The 17,729-nt window shown below is 40.4% G+C and overlaps 1 protein-coding gene across 1 annotated transcript in view; it reads right to left on the bottom strand.

Annotated features, from left to right (window-relative positions):
- The window catches only part of LOC118426145 (unconventional myosin-XVIIIa-like), a 96,452-nt gene that overhangs the window by 22,246 nt on the left and 56,477 nt on the right, over nt 1-17,729 (bottom strand). Inside the window, exons 21-25 of the mRNA XM_035835407.1 lie at nt 11,457-11,585; nt 10,560-10,703; nt 8,547-8,756; nt 6,869-6,986; nt 223-353 (exon numbers count right to left, since the gene is read on the bottom strand). Coding sequence (XP_035691300.1) covers nt 223-353; nt 6,869-6,986; nt 8,547-8,756; nt 10,560-10,703; nt 11,457-11,585 — 732 coding nt within the window. The remainder of the gene's footprint in view (nt 1-222; nt 354-6,868; nt 6,987-8,546; nt 8,757-10,559; nt 10,704-11,456; nt 11,586-17,729) is intronic.

Raw genomic sequence — 17,729 nt, forward strand, 5'->3', positions numbered from 1 at the left:
CGTTAGGAAAAACTGCTGATGGACAACAGAAAACAGTAAAAACTAAAATTCTGACAGAAAATGCCTAAAAACACATCAAACAACAGCCGAACCTCTGCTTGGACAGTAGAAATTGAATGGTTTAAATCTAAAATGGAAAGATGTGTACTGTAACGAAGTAGGATCGCAGTTATGCCGCAATTGGTATTAATACAGTATGTGATGGAGTACTGTTTTTCTTACCTTTCTCTCCAGCTGTTTCTTGGCTGTGAGGTGCTGCTCCATCTCATCCTCATGCTTCTGCTGAAGCTGTTTCTTGATGAACTCATTCTCTCGCATGGCTCGCTCGTACTTCACCCGGTAGATGGACTCCCCTGCAAGGTCAAGAAAAACAGTTAAATTTTCTCAAACTAAGCTTTCTCTGTAGATAGACTCCTCTGCAAGATCAAGCATAACAGTTTTCTCGAAGCCATGACATCAGATCTTTTTCAAAGTAAAGAGAATGGGCTTGTTTGTAAAATCACACAAGATTATTGATGACACATTGTGACAGGACAGACTATTCTTCAACTTGACAAAAAAGGAAGCATACCAAGATAATTAATGGTTTTTGTCGCATTAAACTATCGTCTTAACAAACATCGTAAAACCTTAAATTTTCAGAGAAATATGTACGAGTTGGGCTACTAGGAAGCTGTAGGAATGAAGAATCTTGCATGCTATTTTGGGAAAGACGTCATCATTTTCCTTGATTGTCTGGCCTGCCAACGCAGTGATTTATGAATAAACAGCTTTCTATCCACGGTGAAATAAACACAAAATCTTACATCTTCACCAAAAAGCAATAGGAAAATGAATTAGAAAACGTTTAGACCGATTCTACGGTACTGATCTTCAGTACTCAAAGGAAAACAGTATGCAGAGAAACTGAATACTACTTATAGCCAACCCAGTTTCTAAACATCTATTCCATAAGAGAGGTGACAAAAAACACAACTCAACTTACAGGGGACATCCAGCAAATTGACAGCACAGCAAGCTTAAGCCTACCTGAAAACTTCCGAGCGTCTCTTTACACACAGAGCAAAGGGACATCCATACCTTCCCTATGGTCCTCGTGACTTCTAAGCTCTGACTAATGACTTCAAGGTAAAACAGCAGGCACCAGCTGAGCCAAGTTTACATCCAAGTGCCTTTTCCATTAACTTTGCGGGTCGGAAGTTTGGGTTAGCATCATCTTGTTTCTACACAGGGTCCTTTCCAAGTAAACTCCATCAACCTCAGGTCCTCAGTATACCGACCAACTGCCAGGCAAAATCATCAGAACAAAACAAACTCCACCTTTCTCTTCGGAAGGTACCGACAAAGGGTGAGCAAAAACTGAAACAGTAGCCAGAGCTTTTCCTTCCAATAAACAAAGGACAACATATGTTCCAGATTCAAGTCTTTCAAAGTGTTAATACACTGCCTGGGGTCGTATAGGCACTGAACCACAAAGTGTTGATAGCTATAACTAACCCAACCTACAACAGATGTGATAAGATCTGGCAGAGATTATCAAATAAAAAGCATCGTTAAACTTGAATGTCTATAGACAAGTAGGTACAAGTTTGTTTAACGTTAGAATTATAGTTTTTCCTGTATGGTGTCTTCTGTTGTGCTAAATGCCAAGTAAAACAACACAAACAATGCAAGACACACTGTATATTAGCCTTCTCTACACTTTAACCTTTACTGCCACAGATTAGCCCCAATGTCAGCTAATTAATGGGTTAACTTGCCACTGGGATTTTTCATACACTTGTGGAAATCCTCTGGAGCAAAATTCTGACACTGTAAAATTGTCCTATTGCATTTCATCCAGTAACATATTTTTTTTTTTTTTCATTAATAGATAGCATAAAAATTAAATCTTTTCTAATCTAGACTTAAACATAACCTGTGCTTTCTTTTTCCACAGTAACTAGCATTGGACATGTACACCAGAGATTCTCACCAAAGAAGGTGGAGTGGGTCCTGAAAAACACGTCCATCTTGTTTCCTCCCAGAATCCAGACTATGGTTTTCCATATTAATACGTCACACAGGTGATTGTCTACATCTCTATGGCTATACATGTATGTGCTGTGATTGGTTGTCTACCATTGGTTGAGATGTTCCATACAAAAACATAACCTGTCCATATACACCTTATAATAATCTTGAAACAGTGGAACTTTTAGTGTCTCTTTCATGGCTGTTATAAAAATAGACAAATTTTCCACTCCCCTAAAGACACACATTGTAGAATTAAAAATTGCTAAAAGAATGTTCATCTAACTGCTCCTTTCCACAAGTAGTTGCAATTTTCTAGATTAAAAAAATTAATCTTTTTATGTTTTGTATGTCTTGTCTTTAAAATCATATTCAAATTAAAAAATAAAGGTTTACACAAACCCGATTTTGGTCACTCATCAACGGTCACTCAGAGATCGTTGTCTAGTGACAAATAGGCCCTTATAATATGTATGTATGTATAACTGCAATAGCTGTGGCGAGAACACATGACATCTACATAGTAATCATCATTGGTACATGTACATTGTACAAAATGTCAATTACGTATTACACCACAATCTGCATTGTTGAATGGAAGCCAGTTGCCTGTAAATAATCACATCTTGCCTCTGTTTTTCTTTTCTTGTCACTGATAACCTTGTAACCTTGAGGTCATTTCTATAATCACCAAGTGACAAACTTGTGTTTCAAGGTTTGAAATTATATCACTGCTTCACACTGTATAAACAGGAACACGTTTCCAATGTCAATACTAAGCCAAGACTTGACAAATGTGAAATTCAGTTGAATGTTTTTTTAATCATCAACCAATTGTTAAACAGAAGAAATGTTTTGAATTACAGGTGTGCCCGTCAAATGCCCACCCTCAAAACAACACAAGTTTCCTTGTTCTCTATTTGGTGGCCTTTGGGTGTAACATAGAGACCTTTACCAAGTTCAAAGGAAAGCAATATGTACATACATTTGTAGCTATACATACAATGTTGGAAGTTCAAAGTTGGCATCTAAATGGAGCAAGTATCACGGTCACTTCTTCCACAAAGCCGTCAACAAACCAAAACCACATACCAGGCACCAGAATCATACAAAGGATTCCACTTGAGCATAGAACACCTACCTTCCCAAAGAAAACTTGGCTGCTAACCCAGAAAATTCCCAAGGCAGTAGAAGGCTAGCCCTGCCCTGTTACCCGTAGTGTTTTCACCTCCGTGTGGTTTCCTTATTTGTGAGCTCATGGCCCAAGTATGCCCGGCTATTAATATGTTACCACAACAGGAAATTAACAACAAATCTTTCAGAATTGCCACTGACGTATGACCTGACAAGCAACTGCAGCATTCAACACAACAATCAACATATAGAATTTACATCCTGCTTTCCAATTAAATGTGAGAAGACTTTGGTTTTCTCAGGATATGAAAATGTCAAACAACATGTCATGCTTTTTTGTTCACACTAATATCCTGTAAGGTTTTCAGATGCAGACTTAAATCACTGCGTGTCCAGCACAAAAGGGCCCCCCTTTTAACGGAACACTGTGTAAATAACAGTTGACAAAGATGTTGGCTGCCCCTTGTAACACACTTCCTCAGTTTTACCCACGAACCAATGATTGGTTTTACATGGAGTGGTACGGTTCAGAAACTTAGGGGCAAACAATATGATAAAAGTAGAATACTATGTTCTCCAACCCCCTCCCAATTTTAATCTACTGGTAGTACTATCTCAGAAACTTCAAGACTTTTTCACATTAACTTCGTCACCAATTATATTCCCACCACTCCAAAATACATTGTACATAGCAACACAAAGCCAAGGATTATCACTAATTTCAACAAGGATTTAAACATTAAGCATCAGACTTGGTCTAAAAACATACGTCCTTAGCACCCAATAACAACCTTTTCAGCAAGCAGCCTGGAATGTAACAATCATTTACCCCTTTATATAAACGAAATGCTTGGTCTAGACCTTATTGTACACATAATACAGGCACTGATAAGAGCGCCACTTAAAGCTGTCAATATCAGCACATTACATATTACCTGACAAACCAAGGAACTAAGATGAGCACACAGTATTGACGTAGCTAGAATGCCCTGTAATCAAGACCTACCGGTTTCCTTGTACAGTTGTAAGGATCTTGGGACCCGTTAGAGGCTTTCCAGCTGGGCAGTACTTCCAAAGTTTGTCTACCTGTATCTGATTTACACCTGGCAGTTTGACAACACCTGGTGAGTGTACTACTCCCACCTGTGTGTGTGCCTCTCTCCTCATGACACACCGCTACAAGAATGTCAAACTCGCTGCCGGCCCTCAATACGCTCAGCCGTCACGCTTGACTAGGCGGACTCAGTGGTGCCTCACGTGTGTAACATGGCACACAACGCCCTCCCGTCCGCCTACCTGCCACTACGTAAATAGACCCAAAATAGAACAAAGTGTACCGCGAGAGATGCACTATACACTACTATCTCCTTCCTGTCTGTGGACAAAACCATCCAGGTCTACCAGCAGGGATCCCATGACTCTATGTTTTACCTTCCTGGTCAGGCTATATTTGTGTACAGCAACAAAGCAAAACAAAACAAATAGAAAAACAATCAAAATACAGCGAGACAAGTTTACTCACATTGGCACTCTTCCCCACAGTGGGGGGAATCCACAGGCAGAACTACGCAAACCGCTCCCGGGCGCCCCATTTCTGCCACAACTTTTAGCTTCATGGCGGATACGAAACAACTACTGCCTATTTCTAAAGATAGAACCTCACCTTTCTACCTGACTGCAGCGAGAGAAGAATGTCTGGAACGCGAAGTGGGGAGGTCGAGACCGACTGAAAGGGCATCTGTTTCAACGCCCGTTCTCGGGTTTCCCCCAACCCAATTCCCCGCTTTGTGGAGTGAAGGGAAAAGTACGGCTCCACGTCACTTCAACACTTCAGTAATCCACATGAAGAGCCCTACAGCACCCTTAGGTGAGGGTCCACAGTCTATGTTTGCAAAGAGAAAGTCAAGTGCAAAGGCTCACGAAGGGGTTTCTGGCACAAACACAATCTGTCTTTCTGCTCTATACAGCAGAGGGTACTCATATATAATTGCTGGGAGAGCAAGCTACTTTCAGTATCCTGAAATGCCCTTAAAAGGCAGCATGGATGACAAATTTGCATGCCGAGACTGCAGGCCTTTTGAACAGTGGAGAGGTACCTCAGAACTTTCCAGTCTACAGAGCAGAAGCCTGTCCTCACAAGTTACTTGGGTCTGTAATTTTCATTGTACCAAAAAAAAAATGTATGTTTAAGGTGGTTCATTCAGATCCTGTTGAATGTTTTCCTAAGCAGTGTTTTAGTCACTTTTCCTTTCCACAATCTTACTTAAGTAAACGATAATAAAAAAGTCAAACATCGTTGATGACTCAAAGGCCAATGACCCCTTGTCACCTCGTAACATGGGTGTTGCTAGCCTTATTATGACCACATTCCATAGGCTCCAACGATAAGACTTTGATTTATAATTATCATCAAGAAATTCTTTGTGACAATCAAATGCTCCCAACTGCTGACAATAAAAGAGTAGCCAAATGGAACTTCGAAATATGCAGGCTTTCACGTCATCTGCGCCATGTTGGATTACAGCGTATAACTTCAGTGCAAACAACAGGAAGATGCTACTGCTTAATTCAATAACCCGCCAACATGGTTGGAGGAGGATTCAAATTATAATTAGTAGGACGTCAATGAAAATCATGTATATGTTTGAATTTGTAAACAGACGTTAAGTGTTTGCTCTCTACAAAATCAAAGCAATGGAAACCGGAACTGCTGCAGAAACTGCTGTAGGAACTGCCAAATATACAGGTATGCCCATGAAGTCAGAAAATTATGAATACAAGCACATTCAATGTACTTCAACATCAAATGAGCAACCATTTCAGTTCAAAACATTTAATCAACGCCCAGGGTGAAGCCATCAAGTTAGAGGGTAAAAAATCTTTCCTCAAGTTCTCAAGAAAAGTTAAGAAAACTGGAACATATGTAGCTAATTAGAAAATAAACAAATATAAACAGAATACCAGCAAGGCATACTATTCATGTGTTAACTTTTCATAACCAATTTGATTTGAGAACATTTCTGCACCCCCTAGATACAACATGGTTAATCCCAACATACCAACAAGACATTGGTATGCGTAATCACCAATGACAGAGGGAATGTGCCAGGAACGACCCTCCCAACAGAGGTCACGTGTCAGGTAAACCCACGGCCCGGTGTCCCCATTGTTTCTCACAAAGCAGGTGAGGGGTTGGAATGCCTGATTCCCCACAGTGCAAACCTGGCCATTGTTGTAGGCTAGATCTAATTACCTTCGGACATAAAAGTCTAGGGAGGGAGGGGGAACCTCCCACCATGCCCCTCTCAATGGGCAGCTTGGATGGCCAATAGATTTATGTAATGGATCATACAAGTTTTCAGATGCAACATACTAAAACTAAGGCCAGTGAAAGCAGATCCTCACCAACACTATTCTGGACATGCTTTTTTTTCACAGCCATGCGATAATACTCAAAACTTCTCACATTAACTTATAAACAGTGAGCTTGAATCATCTTTTCGATGGGTATGACAGTCAGGGCTGTCTCCAGCTTTAAATTCTTTTCCATCCCACTCACTGCTTGGGGCCCACAGTGTTACTTTTTGCTAAAGCTGACATTTCAAGCATTATTCATTGGACAGATGCTAATTTTTTTTTCTGTTCCAACACGTAAATTTCTGTCCCATGACAGAGGGAGGGGTCCTAGAGACAGGTCCTCAACAACAGCAATAAAATTCACCTTCATCTTCCTCTTCATCGCTCTCCACTGCTCCGATCCGTGAGGCCTTGATCAGTCGCATCTGTGTCAGCTCAATCTCCATCTGTCGCATCTTCTGCTGAAGGCCGTCATTCTGGTCCTACAGACAAGACAAGAGTACATGTGTACAAACTTCACTACAAAATATAAAACTTGAGAACAAAATTAATGTTTGAGCAAACCAACACCTCTAACTTAAATGGTTTTATAGTGGGACTCCAAACACCTGTCTATAGGATTTTCAATGATTGGAGTTTTATTTTAAAAAATCTGCTGTAGGCTGTCATTCTGGTCCTACAAAGAAGACAACAGTACAAACTGCAAAACAGGAAGCACTATATATAGCTCTAATCTAAATGGTTTTATAAGTGAGATTTCCAAACACCTGTCTAAGGGACTTTGGGTGATTGGAGTTTCATTCAGAGAAAGTCTACCAACCAATCAACACTTGCTATCTTTTCAAAACAAACTGACAAGCTCTCTTTCGTCTCCTCCAAAGAATAACTCATGTGCTTGGCAACTGTAATTTTAAGCTGACGTCAATTGTAATCTCTTGACACAATAGAGCAATAATAATGTGTGAAAATACTAGAGAAGAAACAGACTTCATCGTTTAGTGTGTGGAGGGTTAGCTTTGTTGTCCTTACTTGGCCATGTGTCCAATATCTCACCAGGTAATGAGCAGATAATGAAGATTGAGTGAAAATGAGACAAAAGAGAGAAAGAATATGGCCACAATTATCTGAGACTACACATGTTTTTCTTTCAAGTCCACCATATTTTTGCCTGGACCGCAGTTTTAAGTGTTCGCAGGTGTATGCACAGGTGTACACAACAATAGCCTCAACACCTGACCCAACAAAAGGAAGTTGTGATAAATCTGTTGGGGGTAAGAATTTGTTATGTCTACTGCATTCCTACCAGGTATGCAGTAACATTTTCCCCAGAATTTGTCTATAGGCAGGCATTCTGTTATTTCCCACAAACCTCATAACAAACTTTCTTTTTTTTAAATTCCCAGCATCGCTTTCCTCAGATAATATATCTCTCTGTATAAATCCTTTGGCATCTTGGTACATTCAATTATTTTCTCCACGATCTTATGAACAGATGCCTTGTTGAGTAAATAAAACATTTCTATGGTAGATAGAACTGCCCAAACACCACCAGCCAAGCCTTATCTTCCTTCTTTTGTTTAAAGGAAATTTCACAACAAACATTGCACAAAATCTACTCTTAAAGCAGTCTTAAAGTATGTGTTATGATTTACGGATGCTTGAATATTATATTTACACTACCCTTATGTTGGTCCATGATACGTAAGTAGCGTAACTTATTTCAGCAACATTTAAATTCTACAACACTTCAAGAAATCAGCTCTTTATCTTAAGCTGTCTTAAAGAGTGTGGAATTGTTCAAATGTACGGATGCTTGAATATTACATTTAGACTATCTTTACGTTGATGTTGATCTTTACATTGGTCTATGAAGAAGTGTAAGAAGAGGCACTTATTTCAAGAACATCTAAGCAGACACCTCTGTTAAGTGTGGCAGAAACATCAGCAAGATGATGGTGGCCACCTAAGCACTAAGAAGAAGAAGAAGCACCATACCTACCTACCTAGTCCATAGAAAGAGGTAATAATCGTAACCATCTCACCTGTAGTTGTGTCATTTCCTTCTCTAGTTTCATCCTCTCTCCTGTCTCTGTCTCCAGCATCTCGGAGGCACTGTTTGCCGTACTGTGCTCGTCTGATAGCTCTGAGGTAAGGTCGGCAACTTTGGTCTCCAACTTGTTGTTTGCCTGTCGTAAATCGTTTCGTTCCTTCTCGATTTTCTCCAGTTTGGCCTTCAGCTGGTCGACCTCCACCTGGAACGAGATGACAAGAAGACTCGTAAATACAGATCTGTAGAATTTCTGAACATAGCATTACATTTAACATATCATAAAGGCACCTTTTGGAAAAATAACTAAACATATTAGATTGCTTGACTTCATGAGTCACATGCTTTGCCTACCTAAGACATAGGTCCTAAATGATCAACTTACAATGGATAGTTGTTGCTGAGCTACATCTTCAACAATATATCATACAATAGATAAACATTTTCATGAAGATTAAAATCATGACTGAAAGAGAAATCGTGAGTCCTTAACTCTCACCTTAGCCCAGACCAGATCTACCCACTTGAGTGGTCCCCTCTGGCCTAACAGAAACCCCCTGACATGTCTACAGGCAGTACAGTTCCTACAACTTTCCATACCTATACATGTTACTAACGAACAATCTCTCAGGCTAGCCTTTATATAGGCTCCTGGAAGATAGTTTTTTGTTTTCTGATAGTGATACAATGACGTACATAGTTGATGTGACTACCAACCTCTTTAGCTTTCAAAGTTTCAGGCTATCTAAGACTTTACTTTGAAACCTTATATTGAATATCACAGTAATGATTTGCTGTCTTTCCTAGCCTTTCTTGTTCTAGCCCCAACTGCATCAAACTCCAAGGTTATTCTTAAAGCAGGAATTCCTTACATCAGATAAGACAGACTCAAGGTATCCAAAACAGAGAACTGCTTCCGTCTGGCCATCTTGTGACAACAGTTAATCTGTCTGGACGTCATCCCTTTGTTTATGACACTTTATTGTCAGTCTAGTTATGATTCCGTGGGTGCAGATGTGACACACAATAGCTGGGCATCTGTAAACTTGACAGCTATTGTAGAAACTGACAGGGACCATGAACTAAGAAACCTGTTCATTACCTTCAAACACGATGCTCAAAGGAAACTTGTCCATCACAATTAATACTGCAGTGAAACTACAATCCAACACACAGGGGTTGTCTAAAGATGTATCCTATATCTTTCATCTTTTTATTAAAAACCTTAATCAATTTCCGCTGAAGAATTGTCAAGACTGCAATTTTTCTTTAATGCAATTGTCGTAAAATTATGATATGGATTAATCAATAATAGAAATACTTTTGTTGGTGACTATCGAAGTGGAATCATGCCTATGAATTAACAATGAAAGATAAATCTAATTCCATAATACAACTGAGGACTTTGGTTGACCTTGAGATTCTGGTGAAGCCAACAAGAATGTGAAGGAGAAAGTTCCGGTATTGTAGCATTGTTAAGTGAGCCTTAAGTAAATTTTCCTGTTAAGATGTGTCAGGTGTGTTTGTTTACATGAATCTGATTGGCCAGAATCCTCTTCCTGAGGGAGACAAAGACAGACTTTTCAGAGTTACTTTCTGGTTGAGAAGAGCTGAAGAAAGGACTTCTCACCCACTCAACTTTACGGAACGGAAAGGAAGACTTGAGAAAGGATAAAGTTTCTCACCTACACTTATATGAACATCAGACCTTCATGGGTGTTCTCTACTCCAAAAAGGCACTTAGCCCTAAATCTGGACCCAAAACATACTTAAACTCCTCAGTTGGCATCTGAGAAATTTGCCTTCTTATTCTGTCAACATCTTAGGGACTTACTGGAATTTTCTTTAAACTGGACCACAAACCACAACAACAGAATCCCTACAAGCAACTCCATTCAGAGTGATACTTCAACAATGCTATCCAAGCATGTCCATTTTTTTGGTGTTACGTCAAGTTGTTCAAGATGGTAAAAGAGGGAATATCCAGAAGAAGATTGAGAAAACTTACCAGTTTTTCTTTCAGTTCGTCCTCTGTCCGGTGCACATTAAGGAGAGGTAGGACTTTGGTGACCAGGCGGAACCAGGGCCAGTTGCGCACGGCCATGTAGATCTTCACATTCCTCTGGATACAGCGAATGGCCAGCTCTTGTACCTGGGGATCCAATAACATTGGTCACTTCCAACATTTTCATTTGGGCAACAAACTCACTCACTCACTATCCGGTTTAGTGTCTGTTGTTCCCTGTCTTACAAGGGTTGGACATTGTTTGATGTCATTCAGGTCTGATTGCTGATCTCCACCTGTCTATACTTAACTAACGCTGGCTACAAAACTCAGGTTGTCCCAGTCTCTTTCACTTGCTCAAAAGGTTTCACTCAATCAGTGCTCCTTTACAGTGAAAAAAGATTTCGTCTTCGTTTTGTTATTGTCAAACAACCCAATTATACATGTAAAGCTGATAATGGTTCTGTTTTGTTAGATATATGAATGCAGAGACCTTTTCACAATGCACAGAAAGTGAATAATAACAAGTGACCTATATTTCAGCTAGGAAAGAAACAAAAACAAACCAGGATTAAATACGGTTGACCGTTTCTTAAAGACCCCAGTAAAACTATATAATGACCACACCTTACCGGTATAAATCCAATAACGTAAACTATGGACTTCAGTATGCTTCTAGCAACCATGCAGTTCACATCAGTGGTGACTTGTCTGAGAAATTTTACTTAGTGCAAGATACTCTTCAAGCCTTCTTTGAAATCTATAAACAACAGATGCATGAGTATGGATATACATTAAGAACTTGGCTGGGATATGAACCTAGCTCAGAATATACTAGTGACAACACTAAATACCATTTAGTGTAAGATGTGTGTTCTGCAGAGCCCCAGTCTATATTACCTTGATTTTCTTGAGGTTCTGGCGAGCGATGTACCCCCTGCAGTGTGCCTGGAACTTTGAGATGGTGTCGGTGGTCTTCTCATCCCTCTGGTCCTCCAGTTGGGCCAGCGCGCCTGCTCGGAAAAACACCTGGAGAAAACAACACAAACACGTCTTTACTTTCTGTGCACTTTCACAAAATGTGGACCCGTTCTCCCTGCATGCAAACCTGGATGTCTCTAAGCAAACAAACCTATATGAAGTTCAAGGTAGTTTATCTGAGTAAATGAGAAAAAGAATAGCTGCAACGGAATCCTAACAGAAAAGTAACAATATCAAGAAGATAGAGATTCAAGCCATGCCCTTCCAACAAGATATGAGGACACACACAGGAGAGCTAAGCATAATAAGGACAAGCCCATTCGGTGACACTTCACTGTGTGCATAAATATTGGCCACAGGATCGTCCAGGTTCAGGCTGTAAAACATCTGTCCATACTGCACATGAAATCACAAAAACGGAAAAAATCACCTTCCGAAGTAGTTTGGGTAGATTCATTGCCAGAAAAGGAACTAACAACAGTATACTCTACATTCTAACTGCTGTAAGCGAAAGAAAACACAGCACATCGATCCTCCTCACCAAACTCCTAATCGTAGCTCCATGACCAATCTTTCTCTTAAAATTGGCCTAGTGAAGCTATAGACTCAATAAATCTCTCACCGTGGGGCCAATTGTTGGGTCTCAATTTGGGATGACCCCTATGAACTTTGGCAGTGGCCTTGACAGGTTGAGTCAACCCCCTTTTGGGTTGGACCCAGGGGGTCCAGTCCTGGTCCTTTGAAATCTATTGATAGCTGCCTGAATATATACCTTTTGTTATTCAGAAGGACAGAAGTCCACATGTGGGCTTAAATAAACTATAAGCACTGACACTACAACTCATGTCAAAATATTTTGTAAATGTAATCCAATTTGGTCACCCAGTATATGATATTTTGACATTATGGGCCTCAGGTACAAAGTAGACATTTCAAGAAATGAAGATAGTCTTAATGTCATGTATGAACTATATCATATTTTCTTTCTATGAATTATATCATATTTTCCTCCTGACTTGTAGTTGAATGTCATCCTAACTTTTAACTACCACTTCTTCCGTTCAATCAATCACAACTTAGTTCGACTTCATTTAAACTTGACTGACAAATGACACATGGAAGAAGCATGTTAGAAAGCAGAAGTGCATACCTTCCACATGACATACAGGTGGGCTGTGCCTCAGGCTATACATGACTACAGATGGTCGCTATGGAAACCATATGATGTAATCAATATTGCCCATCATGCAACAAGGGAGCAGTGGTAGTGTCAAATCTGGAACACTGCCACATATATAAAGGCTGACATAACTAATGAAGAAACCAGGACAAGAAAATAAGTTCTGCTTGAGTCATCAGCAGATTAAACTTCTAATCCTCTGGATAGCAAGGATCCCACAGGAATCTCATTCATTCCAGCAATGTATTGTCCATCCTATCACAATCTATACTACTCTTTTGTGCAGTTTAGTCATTACCAACCCCAGTTCTGGCACCATTAATTGCATGCCTTCCAGAAACAACTCCGGAGGCATTTGGAATAGGCATGACAATGATCACAGTTGTAAGTGACCTTGGCAAAAACTAGACAATTACAGCACTGAAAAGTAGAGCACAGTACGAAGTCTTTCCCCCCAAGAGTGGTGACCCAATACTCTCAAAGTAGACATTGGTGGGGAAAATCCTGACCTTATATGCAGTATTTTTCAACCAGTTGGTGGGGAAGTAACCTGATTAAATCTCGCTTATAGCAGCCCGCCCAACATCCACCGGCCAGGTAACAGCCCCAGACAGCAGAGTTTGTGCTACACAGACTAGTGGGGAAGCTGGTAAAAAATATGGCATATGAGAAAAGGTCAAGCCTTTTCCCCACCAACCTCTGCTTTGAGAGTAGTGACCCAAAAAAATCCTTGCACAGTTGAGCCTTTCCATAGTAACCATGCTGTTATCAGACTAGGCTGCTTGGTTCCATTACTGATGAGGCATCACAGTAGCACAGCCCAGGTTATAATGATGAGGTGTTAATGGAGGCTGTGCAGCTTAAGATCAGGCAGTGAAGGATCAGGGTAATCCCCTCCCCTGAGAGGATCTTTGTCAACATCTGCAAACACCTGGAAAATCTGGCCATACTTTCTAACACCATACAGTATACTCCATAGACATGTATGTGAGCAAGGTGGACTTCCATATAACTTATATTATAAGAAATAGCTGAGACCATCCAGTTCGTAGTTGGCTTTCAAAAGTCCAGGAAGAATAGTGATCCGTCACCAAATGCAATGGAGATCCAAATTGAACCAAACCAAACCAAACCAAGTCAGCATCACCACCATTATTACTTATGATGACAGCTATAGCTTATGATTAATTTTATGTGCATGCATTATCAGCATCAATGATTTAAGGTGGATCATTCCGATCCCAAACCTACATCTGTTTTAAAACCACAGTGTGGATTACAGGTCATGTTAGAACAGTTTTGAATTTCTAATCAACTTGTACTGAGTGACAACATTGCTCAGCTCATTAGTACAGAAAGAAAACACCAGGGCTGACCAAAGTATATTGCTTGTATCTGAGGTACATGTAGCAGTGCCCAAAAAATGTCAAGCACAGCACCATTAGCTCCCATAGAGATAAGGAAACTGCCAACAAAATTGTTTCAGCCTCTTTTATCTATATAGGATAGAGACATACAAAAATAAACAAGATACATTGGTACATAAAACTATATAAATATTTAAAAGCAAAAGACATCTGTGTTTTGTAATCTCATCACATCATTATCTTTGCAACATCTTTAATCAAGATGTTCTACAAAACAAGAAAGTAGCTAAACTTTGGAATAGGCTAACCAACCATCAAGGTCGTTTGTCTAAGAAGTTTGAACAGTTAATTGTAGATATTTATGGCCTAAATTGTGTCCTCTGTGTATACATGTATGCAGCCTGCTGGTACATGACATTCATGCTACCATGTGTGACCTTCTAGATCAATGTAATTGGAAACATGCACACCTACGCAAGGTCATACGTTGTGCTGAAAGTTGTGGCAAATAAAAAACCTCTCAGCCTATTACCCAGACATAACTGATAATGGTAGCCTGAATTGTTCTTCATTACAGTTTAATGGTTCACAAAACAAACTAATTGTTTCCAGCAAATGGTACCATTTTTGCTTGGGGGAACCAGGAAAGTACACTTTTGAACGGAAAGCAAAATACTTGAAAATTTTCACGAATCACTACTTCCGCTTCGTTGTTTGCAGGAAACAGCAAAGGAACTCAGTTGTAAGCCTGCCATTTCCCTCAATTCTTTCACTTACATATACAAGCCACTTCATGCAGTATTATCAAGTAGGTTTGATATCTGAAAATTATGTAAACCTTGTCAGTAATATAAAAAAGATCAACGTAAACATTACATGTATGTCCCACAATATGTGAAAGCAGTAGCTGACTTGGCTGATCTTTATGAACTGGAAGCAAAGATCAACATGAACAAGAAAATTTGTGTAAGCATGACATCAACATGACAACAAAGGCAGGCAGATATGAGGCATCCTTACCCTGTGCAGAGACAGGCTCTGGGCCTGAGGACTGGCCCTGGGTGAAGGTGACAGAGCAGTGATGTAGAAAACACTCTCCATGTTCCTTCCCTGTTCTTCTCCCAGCCATGGGCTGGCGCTCGGGCTGCCCTGTACACCATCTCCCACCGGAGTGACCGGCATTCCGAGTGGAGACCGCCGTAATACCAGTCAGCGGTGCTAGAGGCAACGCTCTGATGAAGTCTTCCTGCTGTTCAACGTTTGGTTCAGAACATGTGTGGGAGCCCCACAGACACGTGGCGTCACTGATCCAAAAATCCTGTGAGCTTTATTTCTCCTGGTGAACTTTTAGTTAAAGATGCCTACTGGCAACTTTTCTTGGAGAGTATTCCTTCTGTAGTTGTACAGCAGATGTGCAATCTGGAAGCCAGCTGGTGAAGGTGACATTTAGACCTCTCTAAACATCTGGAAATGCAGGATGAAGCAACCGTGCCAAAAACAGGCAGTTGCAACAGTTATAATCCCTCGAAAACTGTTTTCTGACCGATGTCTTCAATGTCAATGATGGTGTTGTAAAGTAGAAGCTTGAATTCAGAAAGCTTTGCATAATCTTATTCCTATGAGCCTGGCATGGAATAACCTTCAAGTTTAATCCTCTCTGATAAGGATACAGCAGGGATTATCAAAAGCCAAACAAGGGAAGTTTACTTCCTCGATGACGCACTTGAGTAGTTTTATGTTCAGCAGACTGAAAGTAATCCAAACAGTGAAACACATCCAATAAACCAGGCAAAATTTATGAGAGTAGAATGTGACAATTCCACAATGTAACCCTTGAGGTTAGTTATCCTAACAGCCAGGAACAATACTGGAAGAAATACTGGCAAACTCCTCTTTCATCCTAAGTTAGGATCAGTTAGCTCCCATTTTGTACATCCTCTACAATGGTTACCTCTGCTCTTTCCACACAAGTCAAACCTTCTTTCTTCTCCTGTAAATCCTTTCAGCACATCCAGGAAAGCAAAAAGTTCAGGAGTCATGGCAGCTGCATTTCTGAAAGCTGGCAATTTCACAGGCTATGACTTGCCATTCAAACAAGGAACAGTGAAATCCCTCACTCAGGTTGTAGATCCTTGAGAACAAATCCTTGGCAACAGCAGGGCTCAGAGTTTCCAGAAACACAGAGAGATGTGCTTGTAACTGTAACACCACCAGTCTGAGTTCAAATCCTACACCCACTGACTGATACACTTCCCTCACAACTGGTACCAATTACTGTGCCCTGGTTTGTGCTAAAAGCCAAGCTGTGCCAGGAGACATATCATCAGTCTGGGCCACACACTCCAAAATGTGACATCAATTTTACTGAACTTTTTCATCCGCAATTTCAGGTAATTGCCTCAATTGATGGGATCTATGTGTCATAAATGACTGGGATTACCTAATGGAAATAAGATTTTTATCGGCGAGTCAACCTAACCTTAGTGTCCCATTCCGGATCCCAAATCCTAAGGTAGTCAATGTTTTATAGACACCCAGATCCTGGCAGGCCCATCAGGTTGGGCACCCTGTGGAATACATGGTGTGCCCACCTCCTAATCAATTATCTGCTGGGTGAGGGGGATGACAGATGCTTGGAGAGATAGCCCTGGAGACAGGGGGCCAGGGGAACAGCTGCCAAACAAGATGGTTACATTTATATATGGCAAGAAATCGGACATAGAAAAACATGACCCATTTCAGAACTTTACAAATAACTTTACACTGAAGAATACAGCACCCAAGGGAATTCAATGTTTAGGCAAGACTAATTTGAAAGGTTATGTAACCTCCTTTTCTTATGCTGTCCTAGACATTGTTGTCTTTATACCAAATCTTACATATTTTATCTTTCAGTCACGGGTCATCTATATACCACAATCTATGTTCAACAACGGAGAAATGCTCCGAGAAAAAGACATTAGTTACATCTTGCAGACACAGGCTCTCCCATAAAACAGAGGTCCTGAGAAAAGAAATATTTCCAAACCTTACACTTTACACTTTACAGACGCTTTTATCATAAGCACACAGGCCAAGCGAAAAAAAAGAGGCTTATTTCCAAATTTTACACTTTACACTTTACACGGACACGGCTCATTAACCACATTACAGGCTGAGAAAAAAATGGAGGCCTTTCCTAATCTTACACTTTACACTTTACAGACACGGCTATCTTAGCACACAGGCCCTGAAAAAATTCGAGGCTCTTTTTCCAAAGCTTACATTTACACTTTACAGACACGGCTAATTGACAATGACCCACCACTCTCAGCGAAAAAACGGGGCTTTTTCCTATTCTTACACTTTACACTTTACAGACACGGCTATCTCAGCACACAGTCCCTGAGAAAAAACCAAGGCTGTTTTTCCAAATCTTACACTTTACACTTTACAGACATGGCATCAGCTTAGCACACAGGCCCTGAGAAAATTCGAGGCTGTTTTTGCAAAGCTTACATTTACACTTTACAGACACGGCTCATTAACCACCGGGGTTGATTGACAAAACCTTGCGACTATTATGACCCACCCTTACTCATGAAACAACGGGGATGCTTGACCTATCATTTACTTCACACCTTACAAATCCGGCGTTAACTTATC

Source organism: Branchiostoma floridae, chromosome 11 (assembly GCF_000003815.2).
Source record: "Branchiostoma floridae strain S238N-H82 chromosome 11, Bfl_VNyyK, whole genome shotgun sequence".
In the NCBI taxonomy this organism is placed as follows: Eukaryota; Metazoa; Chordata; class Leptocardii; order Amphioxiformes; family Branchiostomatidae; genus Branchiostoma; species Branchiostoma floridae.